Source organism: Orcinus orca, chromosome 16 (genome assembly GCF_937001465.1).
Source record: "Orcinus orca chromosome 16, mOrcOrc1.1, whole genome shotgun sequence".
NCBI classification, from domain to species: Eukaryota; Metazoa; Chordata; class Mammalia; order Artiodactyla; family Delphinidae; genus Orcinus; species Orcinus orca.
The window spans coordinates 73788671-73813325 of record NC_064574.1 but is presented as its reverse complement, the minus strand read 5'-3'; the positions used below and the strand labels follow the sequence as shown (position 1 = coordinate 73813325).

Here is a 24655-nt window from a genome sequence, read left to right as displayed (position 1 = left end):
GACACTTCACCCAACTACAGCAGACTACATGTTATCCTCAGGTGCCCAGAGAACACTTATTGAGACAGACCATAGTCTAGGCCATAAAGCACACCACAATAAGTTTAGAAGGAATCAAGTCATAGAGAAGACATTCAGAATGGAGAGATAAAGTCACTACAGATTCAACAGATATCACAAGGATTATAAGGAAATATTATGCACATCTCTATGCTTATAGATTACATCACTTAGATGAAATGCACAAAGTTTTTGAAAGTCACAAAGCTCACTGAAGAAGAAACAGGTAACCTGAAAAGTTCATATCAAAGAAATTGAATCTGTAGTTTTAAAACTTCATACGAAGAAACTGCTAGGCGCATATGGGTTCACTGTTGAAGCCTACAATCTAACAAAAAATAAGACCAATTCTGCTCAATCTTGACCCGAAAATTGAATGAGAGGGAATACTTCTCCACTCAATCTATGAGTCTGACATTATCCTAATACCAAAACTAGACAAGGACATTACAAGAAAATAAAACTACACAGCCCAAAATCCATTACAGATATAGTTGCAAAAAAATTTAACAAAACTTTAGAAAATTCCATCCAATGATACATAAAAAGGATACATCATGACCAAGTGAGGTTTAACCCAGGAATGCATAGTTGGCTTAACATTCAAAAACCAGTGTAATTCACCATGTTAACAGACTAAATAAAAAAAGAAAACTGCACATATATCCCAGAAGATGCAGAAAAGTATTTGACCAAATCCAGCATCCATCCCTAATAAAAACTCACATCAGGGCTTCCCTGGTGGTGCAGTGGTTAAGAATCCGCCTGCCAACGCAGGGAACACGGGTTCAAGCCCTGGTCCACGAAGTTCCCACATGACACGGAGCAACTAAGCCCGTGTGCCACAACTACTGAGCCTGCGCTCTAGAGCCTGCGGGCCACAACTACTGAAGCCCATGCTCCACAACAAGAGAAGCCACCGCAATGAGAAGCCCGCACACGGCAACAAAGAGTAGCCCCCGTTAACCGCAACTAGAGAAAAGCCTGCACACAGCAACAAAGACCCAACGCAGCCAAAAATAAAATAAATAAATTTATTAAAAAGAACCAAACCACAACAACAAAAAAACTCACATCAAACTACGAATAGAAGGGAACTTCTTTAGCCTTGAAAGGGGGCATCTACAAAATGCCTATAGCTAACATCATACTTAATCATGATTGAACAGTTTCTCTAAAAGATCAGGAAGATGACAGTCATTTCTGCTCTTACAACTTCTATTCAACATTCTACTGGAGGTTCTAACCAATGGAATAAAACAAGAAAAAGAAACAAAACTCACCCAGATTAGAAAGGAATAAGCAAAACTTATTCACAGATGACATGATTAGTGGAATCTACAAAAGAACTACTAGAACGAATAAATGAGTTTAGAGAGTTTGCAGAATACAAGATCAATATACAAAAAAAACCCAACTATGTATCTAAATACTAGCAATGAACAACTGGAAACTGAAATAAATAAAATAAATGCCATACTCTCTTCATCAAAAAAAAAAAAAAAAAGAACTACAGAACAAGCAATCTGATTTTAAAATGGACTTAGAACCTGAATGGACATTCTTTCAAAGAAGACATACAGATGGCCATCAGGTACATGAAAAGGTGCTCAATGTCACTAATCATCAGGGAAATGCAAGTCAAACCCAAAAAGAGCTATTACCGCACACCTGTAAAATGGTTGTTGTCAAAAAGATGAGATACCAAGTGTTGGTGAGTAGGTAGAGAAAAGGGAACACGTGTGCACTGTTGGTGGGAAGGTAAACAACAACGTGGATGGATCTCAAAGTAAATATGCTGAGTAAAAGAAGCCAGAAAATAGAGTACATACCATACGATTCAGCTTATACAAAGCCCCATAAAATGCACACTAAGCTTTAGTGACAGAAAGCAGACAAGCAGTTGCCTGGGAGGGAGGAGAGGAGAGTTTATAAAGGGAAACAAGGAGATTCTGGGGGGTGACGGACTGTCCATTATCTTGATTGAGGTGATAGTTTCATGGATGTATATATACATAGGTCACATTGATCAAACGGTACACTTCAAATATGTGCAGTTTATGTTAGGTCAAATATACCTTAATAAATTCATTAACAACAATTTTTAAATGGCCCTCAAGTCAACGACCGGGGTCCTGCTGCTGGAGTCTGAAGTCCTCAGCAGGCCTGGTTTGTGTGCTGCGTGGTCCTTAGCCCTTGTTTGCACGTTTGTATTGAGGGCATGAGGAGGCTCTCGCTTGATGGAAGGCAGGATGCCCCTCAAGTTCTCAAAGTGCAGGGAGCAGCTGCCCTGCTCAGGAAACCTGGGCTCCTGGTTTTCCTTAGAGAGGGACTGATGAGCAGAATGTGTCAGAAATCCAAGGAGACTTGAGCCCTTTTCATGTGGGCAATGGTAGAAGCAACTGGTTGACCGTCCAGAGAAGACAACCTCAGGGAGTAGTTTTATCTGGCTCTGAACTTCCCAATGGTGAGAACCAGGACCGGGCCTGAGAACTACTGTGAGAGAATTATTTCACCTCAACCAAAGAAATCTCTCGTTAGTGATTTCATCCCTCTGAGTGGCAGTAAGGTCTCCATCACCAGAGGCATTCCATTCTACATTGGACAATGCCGGGTTAGGATTCTGTAGAAATAATGGGAACACTCTCAGGAAGTAGGGTTCCAGGACTTTGAGGGTCCCTTCCAGCCCTTTAAATCTTTGATTTTCTACTTAAAATCCCCATGTATTGTGTGTGTTGTGGTTACTAGACAGGTTATTAGTACATTGACATTGGGAAGATTCCATAGGAAAGACTTGAAAGAAACACACACACACACACACACACACACACACACACACAGTCATTAAAAAGCCTCAACTTCAGGGAATTCCCTGGTGGTCCAGTGGTTAGGACTCCACGCTTCCACTGCAGGGGGCACGGGTTCAATACCTGGTCGGGAACTAAGATCCCACAAGACATGTGGCGTGACCAAAAAAAAAAAAAAAGCCTTAACTTTAAAACTCACTTTGCTGAGTGTTAGCCCTCATCACACTACCTTCCACTAGAATTCTGGAAAGTTATTCTGGAAGAGATGTACCTGCATCTAAACCAGATCTGGGAGCCTGAGGAGCAGATAACAGGAGTTGCTACCCCTATACCAGGAAGTACAGCAGGGGCTCTTCCCAAAGCTGTAATGGGAGACCAGCATTCCCAAGTAAACCAGCATTCTGACACCCAGCCCAGCCCTCTGCTTCACATGGAAGGAGAGGAATATTCAAGGAGACTCATAAAATGGAACCACTGCCCATCTCACGATGCTCAAAGCACCATGATGGCTGTGACTCTTGAATGAAGCTTCCTGCAGATGTCTCCCCCCAGGGAAAGAGACGGGAGGAAACTGATAGAAATTGATCATAAACAGGAACACAATTCTCTTAGTATTCCTTCAGAATTACTTAGTGTCTTTCAGTTCATTCTGGGAATCCACATATTTGTGATAAAACAGGACAGGTTCTCTCTCAAGGGGGAGCTTTGGTTTGCGGGGTCTAAGGAGAGGACAGAGACCAAATCCTCCAGCAGCACTCTCATGTTTCCTTCTGTGGCAACAATGAGATGATTAGGTTCAGAGGGCTGTTGGGAATCAAATCAGAAAAACATCAAATAATTCTAGGGCATTTTATTTCCTCTAATTTCCATTTATACCTGAGAGGAAATGAACATCTTAACAGCCCACGAGAGTGAAACTGTCAGAGGCCATCGCCAGCGTGGGAGAGAGAAACAAGCGGCTGAGTTGCGGGGGGCTGCGGGGCGGCAGGCTCCCTCCCGTGCAATCTGCAAAGACCTTGTGACAGCCAGGGAGGCAGGCTAGCTCGTCGCAGGGAGGCTGGAAGGGGTCGTTCCACCAGAACCTGTGTCTCAACTTTCTGGGGGCAGCCTTGGGGGCCCCAAAGCTCACAAGTCACAGGGCCCTCCCCCAACCCTCCCCAGTTCGTTCGTCCAGCGCACAACTGGCTGCCGGAAGTCTGCCTTAGTTTCCCGGAAGGTCCTACTAGAAATCCAGCCCTGCTCCAATAAGGCACTGGCCCCTGCCCACTCCTGCCACCCACCTTCCTCTGGGTTCTTTTCCAACTCTCCCTTCTCGTTCCAGGTGCTGGTGAGAGTCTGGCTAATAAGGGATAACCCTGAGATCACACTGTGGAGGTCTCTGTACCCCTATCCCGGGCTGTGTGCCCCCGGCCCCATCGGGCCTCCCTGGGTGTGATTCTGTTTCCCACGTCCTCTCAGGCTGCTGGCATTTCTTCACGTGCCATCCTTTGGGGCCAGGCTTGGGGGCTGCTTCTGGCTTCCCTCCTGTGATGGTTAATGTTGTGTCCACTTGACTGGCCACAGGACGCCCAGGTGAAACGTTATTTCTGGGTGTCTCTATGAGGTTTCCTTTTTTTTTTTTTTGGCCTCACCACGCGGCTTGTAGGATCTTAGTTCCCCAACCAGGGATCGAACCCAGGTCCTGGCAGTGGGAGCGCCAAGTCCTAACCCCTGGACCGCCAGGGAATGCCCCATAAAAGGTTGTTCCCAATGAGATTAGCATTTGCATCAGTGGACTCAGTAAGGGAGATCAACCCTCCCCAGTGTGGGTTGGCATCACCCAAGCTATTGAGGCAAAAAGGCGAGGAGGGAGGAATTCACCCGCTTTGCTTTTCTGCCTCAGTGCTTCAGCTGGAGTATTTCATCTCATCTTCTCCTGACCTTGGACTGGGATTTACACCACTGGCTCCCGTGGTTTCTAGATCTTCAGACTCAGACGGAATTTTACCATCACTTTCCTGGGTCTCCAGCTTGCAGATGGCAGACTGTAGGACTTCTCAGGCCCCATAATTGCATGAAATAACTTCTTTTAATCAAAATGTCTAACCTCCTACTGATTCTCTTTCTCTTGAGAACCCTGACTGGTACACCTACCTCCCTACCCTGCAGGCCCATGTTGCTGAGGCCCTCCTGTTGGGTCTCAAAGCCAAGTTCTCCAGACCAGGATGCACACACATGGCACAGATACAGGTCATTGCTCCCATCTGCCCTGGTTTGGTTCTGAGTCAGGTGTAAGCGTGGAAAGTTACCAGGACATTTATTTCCAAAGCCCAGCGTCGTATCTTCTCTTTTAAAAAATTCAGGTGGGGTGGGAGAGGGTTGGATCGGGAGTTTGGGATTAGCAGATGCAAACTGGTATATATAGAATGCATAAACGACAAGGTCCTGCTGTGTAGCACAGGGAACTATATTCAATATCCTGGGACAAACCATAATGGAAAAGAATATGAAAAAGAATGTGTATATATATATATATATGTATAACTGAGTCACTTTGCTGTATAGCAGTAATTAATGCATTGTAATTCAACTATACGTCAATAAAAAGTAAATTAAAAATAAATTAAAAAGATATCATTTAACAATAAAGGGATTATAAGAGGATAAAAATTAAAAATTCAGGTGAAAAAAAAAATTCTTGTGTTATCTCTTTGGTGAAATGAATTGACAACCAAAACTCAGGCTTCCATATAAGAAAGTGAGGATACACTTGCCAGATCCTGACAGAGTTATAAGCTGTTTGCACCGGTTTAGATGTAAGGACCTCAAAATACACGATTCATCAGAGCATCTGGGGTTGCCGGGTTCCAAGATGTAGGTGATCCTAGTGACACACAGGGCAGACTGCCAATCAAGACACATCCTCAGGCTGGCAGCGCTGCCCGCCCTCCGCTCCGGCGCTGCCCCTGCTCTGCTGCGCTCGGCCCCTCGCCGTCCCGCGGCTCTTCTGAGTGAAGGAATCACAGCCCTTTGAGGTTTTTAATGCAATCTGTTCCAGTGTTCTTTCACACGCATTGATTTCTTTGCTTTTTCATAATGTCTATTGAAAGCATCATAATCCTCGTGTTTTGTTATTGCTCCCGTGTAAAGTTCATCTTAGTTCTGAACCATCTCACACATTTTATAAAGGCTTTGTCTGTTCACTCCGAAAAAAAAAAAAAAAAAAAAGACACATCCTCAGCAAAGTACCACCTGGAGACGGTGGAGTGCAACTCAGCTGGATTTGGGGGAGCTCTTCTGGAGCCCCATATATGCCATTCCCTTGCAGTGGAGCATGCTCTGAGTAATCTTTCCTCTCCTTCTCCACCAGGGGCAGGAATGGCAACATTTCCTTATACTTGAGCAGACCCCCTTTGTCTTAGAACATTCTGCCTTCATCTTTACCTGAGATAATAAAGCTACAGAAGATAAGATGAGGTTTCTGAGGTCCAAGGAGGAATTGAAAATTGCCCCCCCCAATCATTTTCGAGGATTTTCCAGCTCCTGTCCCCGAATGTGTGTTGCTATGGTGATGGGAGGAATGGACGCTAAAACTGGGAGATGGTGACATCACAATGGGAAATGAAGGTTTTGAAGGTTTAATGAGTCTTCTCCAAAAGGCACTCCTTTTAAAAAAGCAAGCTAGCAGGTGTCCCATGATCCAATGGGCTAGTAAGAAAATCTCCTTAGAGTTTTCAACATATAAATCTCTGTCTTCTCTGAGTGACCAAGAGCATCTGTATCAGTCCGTTTTTGCCCTGTTGTGCTGTAGCAATGGACGACTCCAAAACCGCAGGAGCTTATAACCACACACTTCTGCTGCTTGGCTGGGGCTCTGGTCCAAGTGTCTTCATCATTCTAGGGAGGTGAGCAGAAGGGGACAGGCCATTTTCTTGGCAAAGGGGGAAGGAAAAGAGCGGGTAGAAACACACACTGGTTCTTAAAACTTCTGCTGGGCTACGTTGGATGTCCTATCTGATCACATACCACTGGCCAAAGTTAGTCCAACAGCCCAGCCTGAAGCCAGCGGGACAGGAGGGGCGTCCACCCCTCCCATAGAGGAGGCACCAGGGAGGTTGCTGAAGTGATGGGCCCAGAGAGAGGCAGTGAGTATGTGGACAAATCGTATAAACTACTGCAGCCCCCAGGCAGCCACAGTCACTTGAAAGGGGGCCCTGGTCTGCTGACACCGCATATCAGGGCAAAAGTATCAAAGGTACAAAATATTTTGAATCCACTGGAAGAAAACCGCGATATAGAAATTATGAGTCATTCAGAAATGTTCTTGTTGCAGACGGGTATACCTTAAAAGGAAAAACTGGTGCCGGTAAACTCAGAAAACCACTTAGGGCCTTTCGAAAACCCAAAGAGGTGCCAAGGCATTTAGAAAGAAGCCATTAAGAATAGACGTGGCAAGTCACCCCTGACTTATTAAAAAAGAGAATGATTTTATAAATGAGGCCATTAGGAAGGATTTGTGAGATATTAGGGCTCTCAGAACTGCCTGAAGAGGAGGGAAGGGAAGGGAAGGAGGACAGTTAGCAATCTGTTATTTGGTGAGTTTGCTAAAGGAAATAATGCCCATGGTGATTCTTCGGCAGGCGCTAATGGCTTCGCAAGGGGCCTGCCCAGAGCCGGGCACTGCCCAGGAAGGTGACGGCGCCTCAGACTCCCGCTGGGGGTCATGTCTGGGTGGGGGAGGGGAGGCAAACATTTAGATCAATAAAAGACAACCCATGGGCAATGGACAATATTAGAAGTATGTACAGGGGCTTCCCTGGTGGTCCAGTGGTTAAGACTCCACCCTTCCAATGCAGGGGGCACGGGTTCAATCCCTGGTCGGGGATCTAAGGTCCCACATGCTGCGCGGCCCCCCCTCCAAAAAAAAAAGAATTGTGTACAAACAAAGGGGCAGTTCCTTCGGGTGGGAGCACAGAGGGCCTCTGAGGGGCCCTACTACCTTGACCGTGTGTTGAAGGGACAGGCAAGCAGGAAAAGGCGGGGCTGGGAGGGGACTCAAGGTGAGGGAACCTCAAAGGCACTTGGATAAACAGGCTTGTGGTTCAGAAGAGAACCCGGGGTTGGGGCCATCCACGTGGAAGTGGTACAGACTCGAGAGGGCCAGGCGGGAAGGCTGAGGTCACAGGGTGTGGGGTGGAGAGGAACAGGGAGATGGAAAGCCAGGGCGAGAATCACCATGGCGGGCAGGAGGTGCCGGCAGGACGCCGGGAGGGGGAGGTGAGAGCGAAGTGGTCCTGGGACCAAAAGCTAGAGAGTCAGGCGGGATGAAGGGGGGCATCTGTTGGCTTTGAGGTTGAGGCGTCACCGGGGACTTCGCTGAAGCGGATTTGGTGGTGTGGCTGGAGCAGACAACGCAGGGAACTAACTGGAGGTGAGAAAGGGGGTTTCTTCTCCTTGCCTGACTTTGTATTCCTCAGGGGATGGGAAAAACGAAGCTTGATTTCACACAAAAATTTCCAGTTGTTGTTTAGGGGGAACATGAAACAATGAGGGACGGGGTCAGGGCTCATGAAATAGAGAATGTTTGAAAGCTTTTTAACCATAGAGGGAGGGCGGCGGGGGCCTCGGCACCCCCAGGAGAAAGGGGCCTGCCCTGCACACGCACAAATACCCCGATGCCTGTTTCCCCATCCCCACAGTGTGCAGATCCCACCGGGTCAGGGAAGTGGCCTGTTAATGAGATAAAATCTAAAAGCATTATAAACACACACTTTATTTTATTGCTAGGTGTGTTTGTGTGAGGCAGTGATTTTGGGGGGCATTTTCTTATTTTCCAATAAAATTAAATAAGCCCACATGAGCTTTGGTAAACAGAGCACAGTAAAATGAGCGTGCGGGGATGAGGGCTTGATGCAATTTTCTCTTAATGAAGTACGTTTTATTCCTCCCTTCATGCCCTGCCCTGCTGCAGACAGCATCGCTATTCCACCCCGCACAGTAGTATCTGTACCATGATGAATTGCAACAGCATCCCCTCCTCCTGGAACGATGGGCTGACTCTTTCGGAGGGGATGCAGGGAAGAGTGGCACAGGATGCTGTCTGTGGCCAAAGAAATGACCAGTTTGAGATTCTGAGTCATGAACTGCCATAATTAGGAGGCAGGCAGAGTGCATGCTGCCGCTGCTGTATTTGCTGCCTGTTCCCTGTGAAAGCTTTGGGAATTAAGATAATAGGCCTCTAAAACAAGAGCCGGGTATGGCTCTACCTAACGGCCTGCACACAGCGTGTCAGCAGCAGACAGACCCAGACAGAGGCACCCAAGGCAAAGGAGCAAGAAAGAACCCAAGAAGAGGGTCCCCAGGCCCAGGAGAAGGTGTGTGTGTCCCAAGGAGTGAAAGGTGGAGAGAGTTTTATCATCTGTACAGGCCCCAGCTGCAGCATGCATGCTCACGTAGCTGTGGGATGACACGGGCCTGCAGCATGGCAGCCCTGGGCTGCTGGGGTCATAGGAGCCACGGGGCTGGCTTGGAGTGAAAGGAGCCACAGAGGGAAGGCCCCAGAGAAATGGGAGAGAAGTTGCTGAGCCAGGCCTCACAGGAGATCTTCCTCCAACCAGACTCAGCAGGACAGAAGAGAAGGCCTCTCTTCTCTTCAGGGATATTACCAGGAGAGGCGGCAGCCAGGTGGCAGACAGTGGGCTTCCGCTAGTGATGTGCTACTAGATTAGCCAAGACTTTACTGCAAGTGATAAAACCAGCTCCAATGAACCCAAGTGAAAGACGTGACTTGTCGCTCCCCATAAGGGCGGCGCGTGGGGAAGCTGTGCAGAGGGACACCTGGATACAGGCATCGAGCCCTGGCAGGACACGGGCTCCGTCTCTCAGATCAGCCTCCGCAGGCTTGACGTGAAGAAATCCAGGGAAGGCCTTCCATCAGTCCCGCTCACATCCAGACCCATCAGCAGACCCAGGGGGCGGGCAGAGCCACTGCCCTAGTTCAGGGTCATATGGCCAATCTCAGGGCCAGGAGGGGCAAGGGGAGACTAAGAGCATAGCCTCCACCAGACACTCCCCCATACAGTGGGTGAGGACCCGTGCATACCCCAAAAGTCAGGGTGTCACCGTGGGCTGAACAAAGAATAAATGCCCCACAGAGCAGCCCACACCACCCACTGCAGGTCTGAAGGACTTCAGGTCTCTCTGAATGAAGAATTCCCGAGTGGAATGAGCACTCATCACTGCTGCTCTCAGAACAACCAAATGGGCCGTGAGGCTCAGCTCTGATTAAGGGTGGCTCTCCTTCAGAGCCGGGGTGGTGGTGGAAGAGGTGGCGATCAGTAAAACAAAAGCAGGCTTTTTCAGAGCTCTGAATCTGCCCGTGCTGCCCTTTGGCCGGAAATGGCCTTTACTTGCCTTCTTCCTCTGGTAAACTCCCATTCATCCTTCAAGACACAGTTCAAATGTCACCTCCTCCATGAAGCTCTCCATTCTCCAAGACAAAGCTAGTTTCTCAGTCCTACTCCCAGGTTCTAAGACTACTTTGCATTTAATTTGCTGATTTTTAATCTCTGGCTCATGGGTATTGCTTTTCTCCTGGACAGGGCAGGGACCGAGTCTTACAATGTGAAGTTCCTCTTCCAGCACCCAGAGCAAGAACCTGGCCCTCAGCAGGTGCTCCATACCTGTTTGGTATGTTGGTGAACTACACACACAAGATATATATTCTTGCAGCAGGTGGAGTTGTTGTCCACCTTCTTCGCTCCTAATAGTACCTACCTCCCACACTAGAGGCTGAAAATGCCAGATGCTTGTGCTCTCCCCCTCCCTTGCAATTGGAGGTTGTCAACTGACCCATTTATGGTTAATAGACTTAAAGAGAAGTCTCTAAGGTGTTTTTCCCTTTTTGATTAATAGAGCAACTCAATAGAGGAGAGCTCTCTTCCTCATCCATTTCCTTCCAGGCTTTGAACACAACTGTGAGAGAATGTGATGCCTGGAACTTTGGCAGCCATTTTGAGACCATGGGGCAACAGTCTGAAAACGAAAGTCAACATGTCCTAAAGGGTGTGGTGGAAAGCTTGGAAACTGCCTGGGTCTTCGATTATTCATCCCTAGATTCAACCTGGAAACCACCTACTTCCAGATTGCTTATATGAGGCAATAAAAATCCCTACTGTTTGAAACCACTACTTCAAAACCACTAACTCTGTTACTGGTAGCAGAGAGCATGCTGACTGCTACATGCTTTCATGCCATGACAGCAGTTAGGGACTCTATAGTATAAACATCTTTTTCCGTCTAGTACCAGTTTAGAAAAATGAGAGGACAAAACCACCTAAAAATCAAACATGAAAATATTGCCCATGTTTTGTTACCAACTATCAATCATTTCAAGTAAAGTACAGAGTGATCAATAATGTTCTGTGGCTTGAGCATAAACCCAGAGGTCAGAACTCCTGAGCATGTGCGTCTAAGCCACTTGAACCTGCTCGGTATGGCTCCTGTCCTTTGGGGACCATCACAGCCAAGGCTCTGATCCTGAAGAAAGGGCGATACGAATAAGGATGCACTGCCACCAGGGTAATATCTTACTCAATAAGATGCTCAAAGTCTAGGAGTTCTGGAAATGTGTTGAAAAGCTCTGTGCTAAGTTGCCTTGGGTGAAAAAACTTAAGGCCAACGTGTACTTTAACGAGCAAGCCAATGAAATCATCTGAATGAGGTTAACTGCAAACTCAAAAGTCTGAATTTAGAAGCTGTGCAGGAGCCGGTCAGGGGGATGGAGGAAAGGATGGGAATTAGAGATGGAAGCAGCGGCACGAGCTATTCCACAGGACCGGTGGTGAGGTGTGTCAGGCTGCGGAGTGTGGACTTGACAACGGGCTTAAAGGAGGAATGGGAGGGTTTTGGGAGGGACTTGGTCAGATGTGCATTCGAGAACGTTCACTCCGGCAGCCTGTCTGTTGGCTAGACAGAAGGAGGGAGGCGGAGTTTGGGGTGAGGCAGGGAGTTACAGCTCTGACCAGTGCCTGCCATTTAACCCCCCAGCCTGGAGGCAGAGGTCCTGCACAGAGCCTGGCATGTAGTCAGGTGGGAAAGACAGGCCCGGGCCCAAGGACAGCCTCCTCGTGCATAGGTATTAGGCAGAAGGCAAAGGCACCTCCTTGGTTTGCACTTAATGAGGCCATGACGTGTGGAGGAATGGCATCTAAAACAGAACCTCTGTAGCATCTGCACAAGAAACTCTGACCATGGAAACCGTGGAGCATGTGCAATAAAAATGCACAGGTTGCTAATGACCCTGTACAACCTTCCACGTGTAGCCACTAGACTACTAAGGGACAACCGAAGGGAAAACAGCTCTTAGAGCACATATGCGGTGGCTTCAGGAGACAAATGCGCTGATGCAACCTGGTGCAATCCAGGCCCCACCTCAACCCTCCCCTCAATGAATAATCTACCCCTAATCAAAAGACCCCCATCCCTTCAAAGGGGTAAAATAAGATAAAAGGGTGAATCAATTACCCTGCAGTGGACTTCCTGGTGGCACAGTGGTTAAGAATCCACCTGCCAATGCAGGGGACACGGGTCCGATCCCTGGTCCGGGACGATCCCACATGCTGCAGAGCAACTAAGCCTATGCGCCACAACTACTGAGCCTGCACTCTAGAGCCTCTGAGCCACAACTACTGAGCCTGCGTGCCACAACTACTGAAACCCGTGAGCCACAACTACTGAGCCCGCGAGCCACAACTACTGAGCCCATGTGCCACAACTACTGAAGCCCGCACTCCTAGAGCCCGTGCTCTGCAACAAGAGAAGCCACCGCAATGAAGAGTAGCACTGGCTCACTGCAACTAGAGAAAGCCCGTGTGCAGCAAGGAAGACCCAATGCAGCCAAAAATAAAAAGATAAATAAACGAACAAATATATTTTTTTTAAAAAAATAAATAAATAAATAACCCTGCAGTGCACCCCTCGCTCATGAGGACGCCCGCACTCTTCTCTGAGTGTGTTCTTTGCCTCCATAACCTGCTTCTTTGTTTTCTTTGCTCCTCAGCCTCAGTGTGTGCGTGTGTGTGTGTGTGTGTGTGTGTGTGTGTGTGTGTGTGTGTTTCTTCCTTTGTGTTTTGTGTTCCTTGCCCCAATTCTTTTGGATGAGTTGAACAAGAGCCTGGAGTTTTGATAAGCTTTTCCGGTTATCAGTAGGAAGGACTCTCAATAAATGGCCAGGTATTCCTTCTCTGATCATGTGTCCCCCCAGCACCGCGTGCAGGCTGGGGGCTAAGGAGAGCACAGCCCCCAGAGGAACGCCGCTGGGTTCCATCTGCCACGCCAAACACTCCAACCCCAAAGATACAGCACACACTTGCCAGAAACCTGCTCCCGTGGCCTCAGAGCTGTGCCTTCCCCACCTGCGCTGCCCAGCAGACTCATGAGGCCTTGCTCTTCAGACCTGAATCCCAGTTCCCAGCCCCACACTGGGGCTCAGACTGTGGCACAAAGGAAGTGCTGACTTCTGGTCTCCTGGGAAGGGGCCGGGTCAGAGACTAGTCAGAGGAGCCCAAGGTCCTGGCAAGAAATGTGCCAGATGCCTTAAAGCCTTGCCCCCAGGGATCCCTATTCTGTGCGCGGCAGGTAAGTGGCAAGAGTTCCAAGGCCACCCCGCACCCTTCAGACACCACAACCTGACCTCAGGGCTCCCCTGCTCAAGCCAGATGTGCCAAACGTCCCCAGTGCAGTGCTTGGGTGAGCTGAACCCTGCTGGCATGATCTCATGAAGCCCTTCTGCCCCGCTGCTCCAGCGTGATGCTCCCGAGCCCTCCTCTCTGTGGCCTCACTTCCCCCTTCTCTGGGGGCAGATGGGGAGTGTGAACACGGTGAGACTGGCATTTCCTAATCCCTCCGTGAGCCGGGGTCCCACATTGGGGGACATCCCAGGCCCTCTTCCTGCCTGAGTGGGGGGCAGATCAGGAAACTGCAGCTCCTCCTGGCAGGAATGGGGAGGGGAGGGACCAGTTGCTGAAAAAAAAAAGTTCCATTTTTCAACAGTCCAAGCGATTTTTTTCCCACTTCTCCTTAGCCAGCAATCAGAGTACAAATCTAGTAGTCCTCAATGAGAGCCAGTTAATAGCTGCACAATTCATTCACTTCCTCAATGAGAGAAAAGTGAAAGCATTAGCTGGAGCTTCACAGGGTCTTGATGAGAATTCTCAGAAACTAGAGAAGGAATCACAAGATGTTTGCCTGCTCCGATTTTGCACAAATACATGCTCCTGTCTCACCCAGAAGTTGATAGCTTCCCTCACTGCCCGTTGCAAACACACCCTGCCTTAGACTGAGGTCTGCGGCCACTATAAGTTCTCTTTCTCTAACATCTAAGCTGGAATTCTTGGAATCGGTGAGGAGAAATCTAAACACGCTAGGGTTCCTTCCAAACAAGAGGGTCTTTTTCTCCAGAAAAGGCAGTGAAATTTACAACACGGTACCAAACAGCTTCAAAACCTAGTCATGAGAGTAGCGTACTTTATTCATAATGAATGAAAGGAAATCAGTAAAGGACAAAAACACCAAGCAGGCTAAGAGCCAACAAGATTAGTCACTGCCGACTTAGATTAAATCAACGGTGCCCGGGGAGGGGTTCATCAATTTGTATTTAAATAAAAAGTGAGAAAAGCAACCCAGCACACAAAGAAAAACAAAAAAAGACGAATCTTTCAGCTGACAAAATATGCAGTTTTGAATATATTTAACTCCAACTATAGGCTGAATTCCAACTTCAGGATCTTATTTAAGGAAAAAGCTTAGAGTCTGACTCTACAAGGTAGAAAACACATTCCCTCATACCTTTTATTGTGCTAATTAAGATAATACATATCCATTTATATGTTGCTTCATACATAGGATTTTTATATAAGTAAGGTGATAACTACGATTTTGTATTCTGTATTTTAAACTTAGCGTTATATCATAAACATCTTCTGTCATTAAAAACTTTCACTGGTGCGAGCACTGCACTACAAGTATTGATGAGGACCCCTATGCAAGGGACGTTTTGCTGTCATCCTCTTTGGCTCACTTCTCACTGGCCTCTGGAACTGTTCTCCAGTCTTTTCTTGATCTGTCCCCGCCCCCCAACTCCCCCAGGTTTCTGTGACTCCACAGGCCTGGTTACTCTAATGTCTCCCCTGTTGAAGATGTCAGGGGACTTCTTTCCCTGTCCCACCCCTACCTGCTAGAGTTCCTGGAGACATGGCCCCTCCTCCTCATTTTATACTCTCTCCGAAGATGACCTCTGCCCTCCTTGAGGCTCCAAGTATAACCTACACCATGATGATTCACACATTTCTTCCACCCCAGACCTGTATGCCTGACCGCTGGCTTGACCTTCCCCTTGGAAATTTTGGGCAGTTCCAAGCCTACCTGTCCACAAATGAACTCAGGATCTCCCACAGGCCTGGCCCTCTTCCAGTCTCAGCCTACAGAGCACCACCATCTCCTCTCCTGTTCTCAAGCCAGAAACCCAGGAGTCATCCTTGACGACTCATCCCTCCTGCCTGCCCACACTCCACACTCCCCCACCCCCATCTAGCCAAATTGTGGCCAGATCCACCAGTGTTTCCTCCTAAGGTCTCTTTCAAATCTACCCACTGCCCTCCATTCCAACCACCAGGGTCAGCATGCAGGGGCGTGCACTGCACAAATGCTACCACCCGGGCCATCACTTCTGGCCTGTTCTACAAGAACACCTACCAACTCATCCCCTTCCCTTTTGGTCTTTCCAGGCCATTATCTAACCCAAAGCTACAGTGATCTTCTTAAGATGCACATCTAATCATGCTGTTCCTTTGCATAATTGCTCTTAGGGCTTAGACTGGCCTGTATCTCCCTGAGTCATCACTGTTATGTTCTCCTGGTTCCCCTGCGTGGCCTGGTCTTCTCCTACATCTTCTGCAGCATTCTCCAGCCACTGAGGCCTTCCTACAGCTACTCAAATGTGCCACAACCCTTCCCCACGTGGCCTTTGAGCATGCTCAGTCCTCTACCTGCAGTGTTCTTCTTCCCCTGTCCTTAGATCTCTTACATTGTTTTTATATCTACAAGGGATTCTGAAAGTGTGGTCTCTTAGCAGCATTTGCATAACCCAGAAACCTGTTAGAAAAGCAAATTCTTCTGCATTGCACACCTACTATATCAGAAACTCTGGAGTGGGGTCCACAAATATGTTTTAACAAGCCCTCCGAGTGACTCTGATGCATGAGTAAGTTGGAAAGCCATTGGTCCAGAAAGGCCTTCGTCACCCAAGGTTTCTTCTGAGCTTTTTGTTTCATTTGACTCTTTTTGCTATTTAGTATAAAGACCAAAACTACATAATTTTTCTTCCAAATCTCCATTGATTTATCCTATATTCCTTATCTTATATCCTATACTGCTTTTCATAAATATTAAGGTTTGCCTCTGTGCTTTTTTAAAAAAAGCTTTATTGAGATATATTTCATATACCTTAAAATCCACTCATTTAAAGTGTATAGTATAGTTTTTAGTATATTCAGAAAGTTGTGCATTCATAGCTGATTTTAGCTATTTGCATCTTCCTGTTTTCTTGGTGAGTCTAGCTAAAGGTCTGCCAATTTTGTTGATTTTTTTTAAAGAACCAACTTCCGGTTTCACTAATTTTTTCTTTTGCTTTTCTTTCCTTTCTTTTATTTATTTCTGCCCCTAGTGTTTATTATTTTTTTCCTTTAGCTCACTTTGAGTTTAGTTGTTCTTTTTCTAGTTCCTTAAGATGGAAGGTTATTAATTTGAGATGTATCTTCTTTTTAATGTAGGCATTTACAGTTATAAATTCCCTCTAAGCAGGGCTTCCTTGGTGGCGCAGTGGTTGAGAGTCCGCCTGCCGATGCAGGGGACACGGGTTCATGTCCCGGTCTGGGAAGATCCCACATGCCGCGGAACGGCTGGGCCTGTGAGCCATGGCCGCTGAGCCTGCGCGTCCGGAGCCTGTGCTCCGCAAAGGGAGAGGCCACAACAGTGAGGGCCCGCGTTATCGAAGAAAAAAAAAAAAATTCCCTCTAAGCACTATATTAAGCAGCATCCCATAAGTTTTGGTATGTTGTATTTTCATTTTCATTCATCTCAAAAGTCTTTCCTAATTTCCCTGTGATTCCCTCTTTGACCCATTGTTTGTTTAGGATGTTGGTTAATTGCTACATATTTATGAATTTCCCAAATTTTCTTCTGCTGTTGATTTCTAATGATCTCTAATTTCATTCCATTGGTCAGAGACTATACTTTGCATAATTTCAATCCTTTTAAACTTACTGAGACTTGTTTTATGATCTTACATATGGTCTATACTGGAGAATGTTCCATGGTACTCGAGAATAATGTGTTGCTGGTGGAGCGTCCTATGGAGGCCTTCAGGTGTACTTGGTTTATAGTGTTGCTCAAATCTCTTATTTCCTTTTTGGGCTTTGGCCTAGTTGCTCTATCCATTATTGTAAGTGGGTTATGTAAGTCTCCAATTACTACTGAATCATCTCCCTTCAACTCTGTCAGGTTTCACTTCACATATTTTGGGGCTCTGTTGTTAGTTAGGTCCATGCATGTTTAAAATCATTACATCTTTCTAGTAAGGTGTAATTATAAATAATTAAAATAATTACAATTTATCATTATAAAATGTCCCTTTTGTCCCCACTAACAATTTTTTTTTTGTCTTAAAGTCTATTTTTTTGATATTAGTAAAACCACTCTAGCTCTCTTTTGGTAACTGCTTCCATGGTATATACCTTTCTCGATCCTTTTAGTCTTTGAATGTAAAGTGTGTCTATTGCGAACAGCATATAATTGGATTTAAAAGAAAAATACATTCTGCCTCTTTTGATTGGGGTATTTAATCTACTTACATAATATACTAACCCAATAAGGCAAGATTTGTTCCTGACATTTTTGCTATTTGTTTTTTGAATGTCTTAGATCTTTGTTGTTTTGTTACTGTTACTGTCTTCTAAATAGATATTTTCTAGTGTACCTTTTAAATTCTCATTTCTTTGTGATTTATAATATACATTATTTAAATATAAATATTAAATTATTAAATATACTTATTCTCTCCCAGTTCCAGGCACAGAGTTCCTAAAACCCTTGGAATTTCCTAAGCGATGACAACAATAACAACAACAACAATGTGTGTCTTTTGTTATGTTAATGAGGCGACTTTTGGAAAGCCCTTAGGTAACCTAAGGAAGGGGGTTTGTTGCCAGGGCCACCAACCAAGTGATTAGAGGGTTGGGAACTTTCAGAACCACCCCTGGACCTCTGGAGAGGGGAGAGGGGCTGGAGATTAAGGTCAATCACCAATGGCCAATGATTTAATCAATCGTGCCTATGTAATGAAGTCTCTATAAAAACCCAAAAGAAAGCAGAAACTGACACACCAGTGTAAAGCAATTATACTCCAATAAAGATGTAAAAAACAAAAAAAACCAAAAGGACTGGGTTTGGAGAGCTTCCAGATTGGTGAACACATGATCTGGGAGAGTGGCGTGCTTGCAAAAGGCATGGAGGCCCTATCTTCCTTCCCACGTACGTTGCCCTGTGTATCTCTTCCATCTGGCTGTTCCTGAGTTATATATACCCTTCTATAATAAACCAATAATCTAGTAAGTAAAATGTTTCTCTGAGTTCTGTCAGCCGCTCTAGCACATTTATCAAACCCATGGGAACCTCCAATCTATAGCTGGTTGGTCAGAAGCACAGGTGACAACCTGGACTTGTGACTGGCATCTGAAGTTGGGGGGCAGAGCACTTAACCTGTGGGATCTGATGCTATCTCCAGGTAGACAGTGTCAGAATTAAGCTAAACTGCAGGACACCCAGCTGGTGTTGGAGAACTGTTTGGTGGGGGGGTGGAAAATCCACACATTGAAACTGTGAGCAGAATCGTATTTTTTTTACTATAACTTTTAAAATTTATTCTTAGTGGCTGCTCTTGGGATTACAATTAGCATCTTTAAAAAATCTGCTTTGGAAACATACCCACTTAATTTCAACAGTGGGTAGTCAAGACTTGCTCCAATATACCTCTGTTCCCCTCACACTTCTTTCATGTTATTACTGTCATACAAATTACATCTTTATACATTCTAAGTCCATCAATACAGATTTATAAATATTGCTTTACGCAGCTATCTTATAAAACAGATAGGAGAGTTACAAACAAAAGTACATTTATATTGTCTTCTATAAAACTTACGTAGTTACTTCCACCAGTGCTGTTTATTTCTTCACGTGGTTTCAAGCCTAACGTACTTTCATTAAGCCCTGAGGACTCCTCCTCGTAGGCAGGTCTGCTGGTGATGAATTCTTTACTTCTTGCTTATCTGAAAATGTCTTAATTTCTTCTTTAATTTTGAAGGAAGATTAAGCTAGGCATAGAACTTTTGGTTGAAAGTCTCTTCTTCCAGCTCTTTTAAGATACCATTCCACTGCCTTTTGGCCTCCATGCTTTCTGATGAGAAGTAAACTGTTAATTTTATTAAGGTTCAGTAGTTTCTCTTAACAGATGATTTTCAGCTCACGGCAAAGCTTTGGTTAAACTGTCGGAGTTCTAAAATTCTTTGATTTTAGTTGTTTTGCCCATATTTTCACTGTTTTAGAGGGAGAGTGAGTTCACTGAGGTTCTCACTCTGTCATTTTGGAAGCTGATCTCGTTTCATGTTGTTTGAATTATTTTAGACAACATTCTTTAATATCTTGTAAAGCAATTTTCCTTGAATAATTATTTTTCTAGAATCTTGTAACTATTCTTACCTGGCTAGCTTTTCGGCAGAATTTTAGAATCGCTTGCTCAAACTCCAACAATAACTTCCACTGGACATCTAGAATGCTATTTTTCAAATAGCTCACCTTCTAAGAATATTCAAGCTTCCCCATCTCTTCTACTTTAATACTGCTCAGCAAACATTTAATTTTTTTCATCCAGATTCCACTGTATTTTTTTCCCCTAGGCATTTAAAATTTTCTGCTGTGACTGTGAACTGGGATTAATATACCATGTTATTTTTTTTTAATATAAAGCAAACACTTCCTGGGTGGCAGAGGGAGGAAAAACTGCTCATTTATGTACCTAAAGGTAATGGAGTCAGGAGGGCTCATTCTGGTGGTGAGAGGTTTGCTTTTGTTTTTTTTTCTTTGAAGCAACAGAATATCTTCGTTCAAATTAAATCTTGAGCAGAACCTCAATGCATAAAAAAATAAAGGCAGCGGTGCCCGGTTGAAAAAGAGGTTGAGGGACGGTCCAAAGCCCAGCATGCACTGCCGCCTGCCCTGCTCCTTACGGCAGCCCCAGAGGGGTCTTCCTACAGCTGTGTGCCCAGTTAGCTGTCACAAACAGGAGCCCATCTGTGCGCTCCTTAGCATGAGCTCTTGCTTTTTAATACTCTGCTCTCATTTAAGGTTTGAATAGAGATTTTCCATCTCTACTCAACGACCATTAACACATCTGAGCTTCAGTGAGCTCCTGCCTCACTGGCCTGGACCACTCCCATCTCTTGTCTGTCTCAGGGGTCAACAGGAGACTGAACGCATGCTTGAAGATGTGGTGACTTCAAGAACATCTGATTTCATCCTATGGCACAGAGAGACTCTATCACTTAGAAATAAATACAGTGCCCAGTTTTCAACTAAATGAGTAAGTAGATTATATTATTATGAACTTTACTTCAGCAGAGAATAGAGGAGGAATATAAGGAGGAGATGGGTCTGACAGGGCTTAGAACCACGGGACTAGAAGCATCTTTAAAATAAGCGCTCAAAAGAAAATGTGTGGTCCAAGTCTTCACAAAAGATATTTTACTAAAATTTTAGGATAAAGGCATTTTTTAAATAACTATAATACTTCTTAAAAACTATTGAGTATTTAGTGATGTTTTCAACTAGGAAAGAACTTGAAACTTAAAGAACAGATTGCAGAAAGTAGCTAGGGCTACAAGAGTGAAAGAAGATGGAAACCTGCTATATGTGTAGTGATGAGAGGCTTAAACACTTACTTTTCAAACCAAAACCAAATTGTACGCATTGTTTCACTAATTTGTGAGACTAATTTGTGAGACTAATTATTCAGTGACATCATATGACAGTTCCTCTTACAGAAGAGAGATTTTGCTCTAATCCAGCTCACATACTACTTTCTACGGCAATCTGCATGGGAATGGAATGAGATCTAGTACAGTTTTAGATCCAAATCAGTTTCTAAAGAGTTGGTACTAAATGAATATTTAAAGAAATCTATGTAGTATTTAAAATAATTGAGAAAAAATAAAAAAACTGAGAATTATGACAAATTACTTTCAGGAAGTGTTATCTTAAGATGTAAGAAAGGGATGAAGATCTTAGAGGAAGCAGATACACTGACCTCAGGGTAGTACAACTGAGAAAGGCCAACAGCCCACGACAGGGGAAAAGGAACAGAAATTCACTCTGCACGACACTCCCATGGTTGGCATTCTAGGCAGTCTTCCTAATTATAATTCAAAACTAATAAAGGTTGTGTACTTCCCCCTCAAAATGATTTTCTTTCAGAAGTAAACTCAGAAAAGGGACTGAGTTCTGGAAAGAGACAGTGAGGCTGAGTCCCAGGCACTCAAAGCGTGGCTGCTGTCTCCTGAGCCTAAGGATGTGACTTGCGTCCCCTTACACCCTTCTCTATGTGAAATATAATTTGTGTAATTTGTCCTTGGAAAAATCACAGTGGAGTCTGAGAACCTTCTGGGCAATCAGTTTGTGTCCTTCGGTATCCTAAATTCAGATAATCTCAACATCCAGATATATCCTTTGATTTGTTCTTTCTCTGATATCTTGTGTCCTTGGGATCAAAGCCTCTTTCGCTGGCACCAAATAACGCCCAGTGAGGAGTTCTGGCCATGTAATCCTTGGCACTGAAAGTTCTGGATCCACCACTGTCTTCATATTCCTGGATGAGCTCCTGGAAGCGGCTGTAATCAATCCACGTCCACCATTCTCTGCCAATCTTAAACTGGCAAGAAAAAAAGTAGTCAGGTCAGAACTCAAAACACCCATAAAAAATGTCAAGTAAGCATCAAAAAATCAAAAATGAGCCTGATACTTTTTCCCTATCATGTTAAAGAAAATTCTTTTGCGCTCCAGACATGGTTCCGTATCAAAGCAGAATGTTCTATACACAGTCAAAGGAGAGTTTCTTTTCCCTTAGGACCACTTCCGTGCTGGACCTGGAAGACCCAGTCGCTGAATAAAGAATACATCCTAGAACTGAAAGTCAAGGATGTGTTTATCTTGAGCAGTATCACTGGAAGGAGATTAATGAAGTTTTCGGCATTATCACGTGTCAAGCTAATTCAGATTCCTCTTGTTGCCAGTTTTCCCTGGTATGAATTTTCATGCTTGTGTTAGCAGCACCTAGTGGAATCCCTTTATTACTAAATTTTGCTTGAGTTATTAGTGAAGCTTTAATTGATGACTTTCTAATTCTGAAACGCTAACTTAATGACTCAAACTAGCCCTTTTAGCCTAACATGAATACAATATCTCATTAACGGAAAGCCCTGTTAAGAATTTCAATTCAATAAAGGGGAATAATCCAATTTGTACTCTTTTAAGAAAATTGCTTCTCAAAAGTCACTGTAGAATAATGATCACGAACGAAGAAAAGACAATGTAAGTTGGGGAGGCTCTGAAGGAACTACAAATTGAACTGTGAAGGCTTTTAATTCAAAGCAACCACTTGGCATTCAATCGTGTAAATGTATAATACGTTGATATTTGATTTATAAATGGACAAATCTTTGTTATGCCACCGTTTTTTAAAAAAACCTGATTATGAACCAAGGTAAGTAACAATTTCATGTCCTAGCTGAGAAAAATATTGAAAATATTTAGGTTCCTGGATTTAGAATATTAAAATATGCTGTATTTAAATAACATCTAATTTTTTACCCAACAGCTAGAAGCTTTCTAAGGGAAAAGATGCCACATAAATGGGAAAGTTTAGTCTACCTATGAATCATGAAAAATTTTCTTCTAATAAGACCATTCCTTGAAAAGTTGCCCTAAGAGCTCTATGAATTCTACAACTCAACATGTAAAATCCACATTCCCCACCATTTTCCCTCTCAAGGCTGACTGCTCTCAAATGTTCTCTACCACTAGGAAAGTAATCACTGTCATCCCCGGGTGCTGAACCTCAAAACTAGAGTCAAAGGTGTCCCTCCTTTCCCTGGCCGCTTACACCCCAAACATGGTCAGGCCTTATCAATTCTTCCTTAGCTGTACTTCCAAGGCCACATCCTGCCACTGCCCTAAGGCAGGGCCTCACTTCTAGAAGTCGGCAACGGTCTGCCGGCTGACTGACTGTCTGATTCCAGTTTGGGCTGCTTCCAGCTTCTGCAGGCTGCAGTAGATGGCTATGCCTACAGCAGAATAGAGCGCCACCACCTAGGACATGCCGTCTAAACGTCACATCTCCAACTGGAGGCTGCTCATGAGCTACCCGCCCCCTCTGGTGACTCCTATGTTGTTACCTCTGTTTGATTAACACCTACTACTTAAGCCTCAAATCTCTTCATAAATGTCCTTTGCTCTGGGAAGTCCTCCTGAATCCCTTTAGACGACCATGACAGTTCCCTGCCACAGGCCTTCACTGCACCCTGAACTCGCCCAACAAGAGCACATTATACTTGCTTCCGTAGCCACTTCCCCCGCTCCCCCTGCATCCTGCCAAGGCTGCTGGTTTCATGACTATTCCTGACGTATTATAACCTCTTCCTCCTTACCTCTCTTAATAAAGCTAGAAGTCCATACAATGAAAACATTTCCACCTGTTCTCCTGACATCTTGAGAGACAGGATGGAATTTTGTTGCTCTTGGCTCCATAGAATAGTGTGGACTCTGTTCACAGTGCACTCATGATAGAGGGCACAACGTTCACACGTGACTGGAAGTGGGCTTACTTCCCAACCAGTGCAGGATTAAACATGTCATTAACTCGGATGACAGTAAAACAAGGCCGATAACAATGCCTACCTTTTATTCCTCCCTCCTACTAACATTTATGGAGTGCCAACTATGGACGTGGCCCAGTCACAGACAATTAAAAACTAGTTATACTATAACATGGTGTGTGCAGTGAGCGCGCTCTGGGAATGCAGAGAAAGGTGATATCACAGCCAGCCCCCAGGAGCTTGGCCCCACTAAGAAGAGTCCTCCTGGGGGTTCCCTGCTTCGCTTGCCGAGTTACACAGATACCATGTTCTCCTCTTCCCTGTGTCTTTCCATTTTGGGGTTCAGAGCTCCAGGTCTGAACTCCGAACCCTCAGTGTCCACAATTCTGGTCTTCCTTTTCCCTCAAACTCTGACGAGAATCACTTGCCATGGATATTCCAAGAGGAACTAAAAGATTAGCTTGGACTACAGCAATAGATTTAAAATCTTTTTTCTTTGCCACAACCTACAGTAAGAAACATATTTTACATCTTGATCTAGTATACACATTCACATACACATACTCTGGAAACATAACTTTCACAAAACTATAGGCAACGTATTTCATTTAAAAACTGCCAGCTGCAACCCACTGCACTGATTTCCTAACTCCTGACGCAGCCTGAAGATCTGGGCTCCCAACTACAGAGCTCTACCCTGGCTTAAACCTAACGCAGCCTGAAGATCTGGGCTCCCAACTACAGAGCTCTACCCTGGCTTAAACCTGATGCAGCCTGAAGATCTGGGCTCCTAACTACAGAGCTCTACCCTGGCTTAAAACAGAAGAA

The 24655-nt window shown here is 45.0% G+C and overlaps 1 protein-coding gene across 7 annotated transcripts in view; it reads right to left on the bottom strand.

The window, feature by feature from the left end:
• LOC101274335 (S-adenosyl-L-methionine-dependent tRNA 4-demethylwyosine synthase TYW1) overlaps positions 1 to 24655 on the bottom strand; it is a 451923-nt gene that overhangs the window by 28077 nt on the left and 399191 nt on the right. For 6 of the 7 annotated variants that reach the window (XM_049699574.1, XM_049699573.1, XM_033426289.2 and 3 more), the window contains one exon: positions 14356 to 21885. The exons of the other annotated variant lie outside the window; for it this stretch is intronic. In XM_049699574.1, the coding sequence (XP_049555531.1) occupies positions 21664 to 21885 (222 nt within the window). In that variant the 3' untranslated portion in view covers positions 14356 to 21663. Of the gene's footprint in view, positions 1 to 14355; positions 21886 to 24655 lie in introns of those variants that run through there. 7 annotated transcript variants of the gene reach the window in all.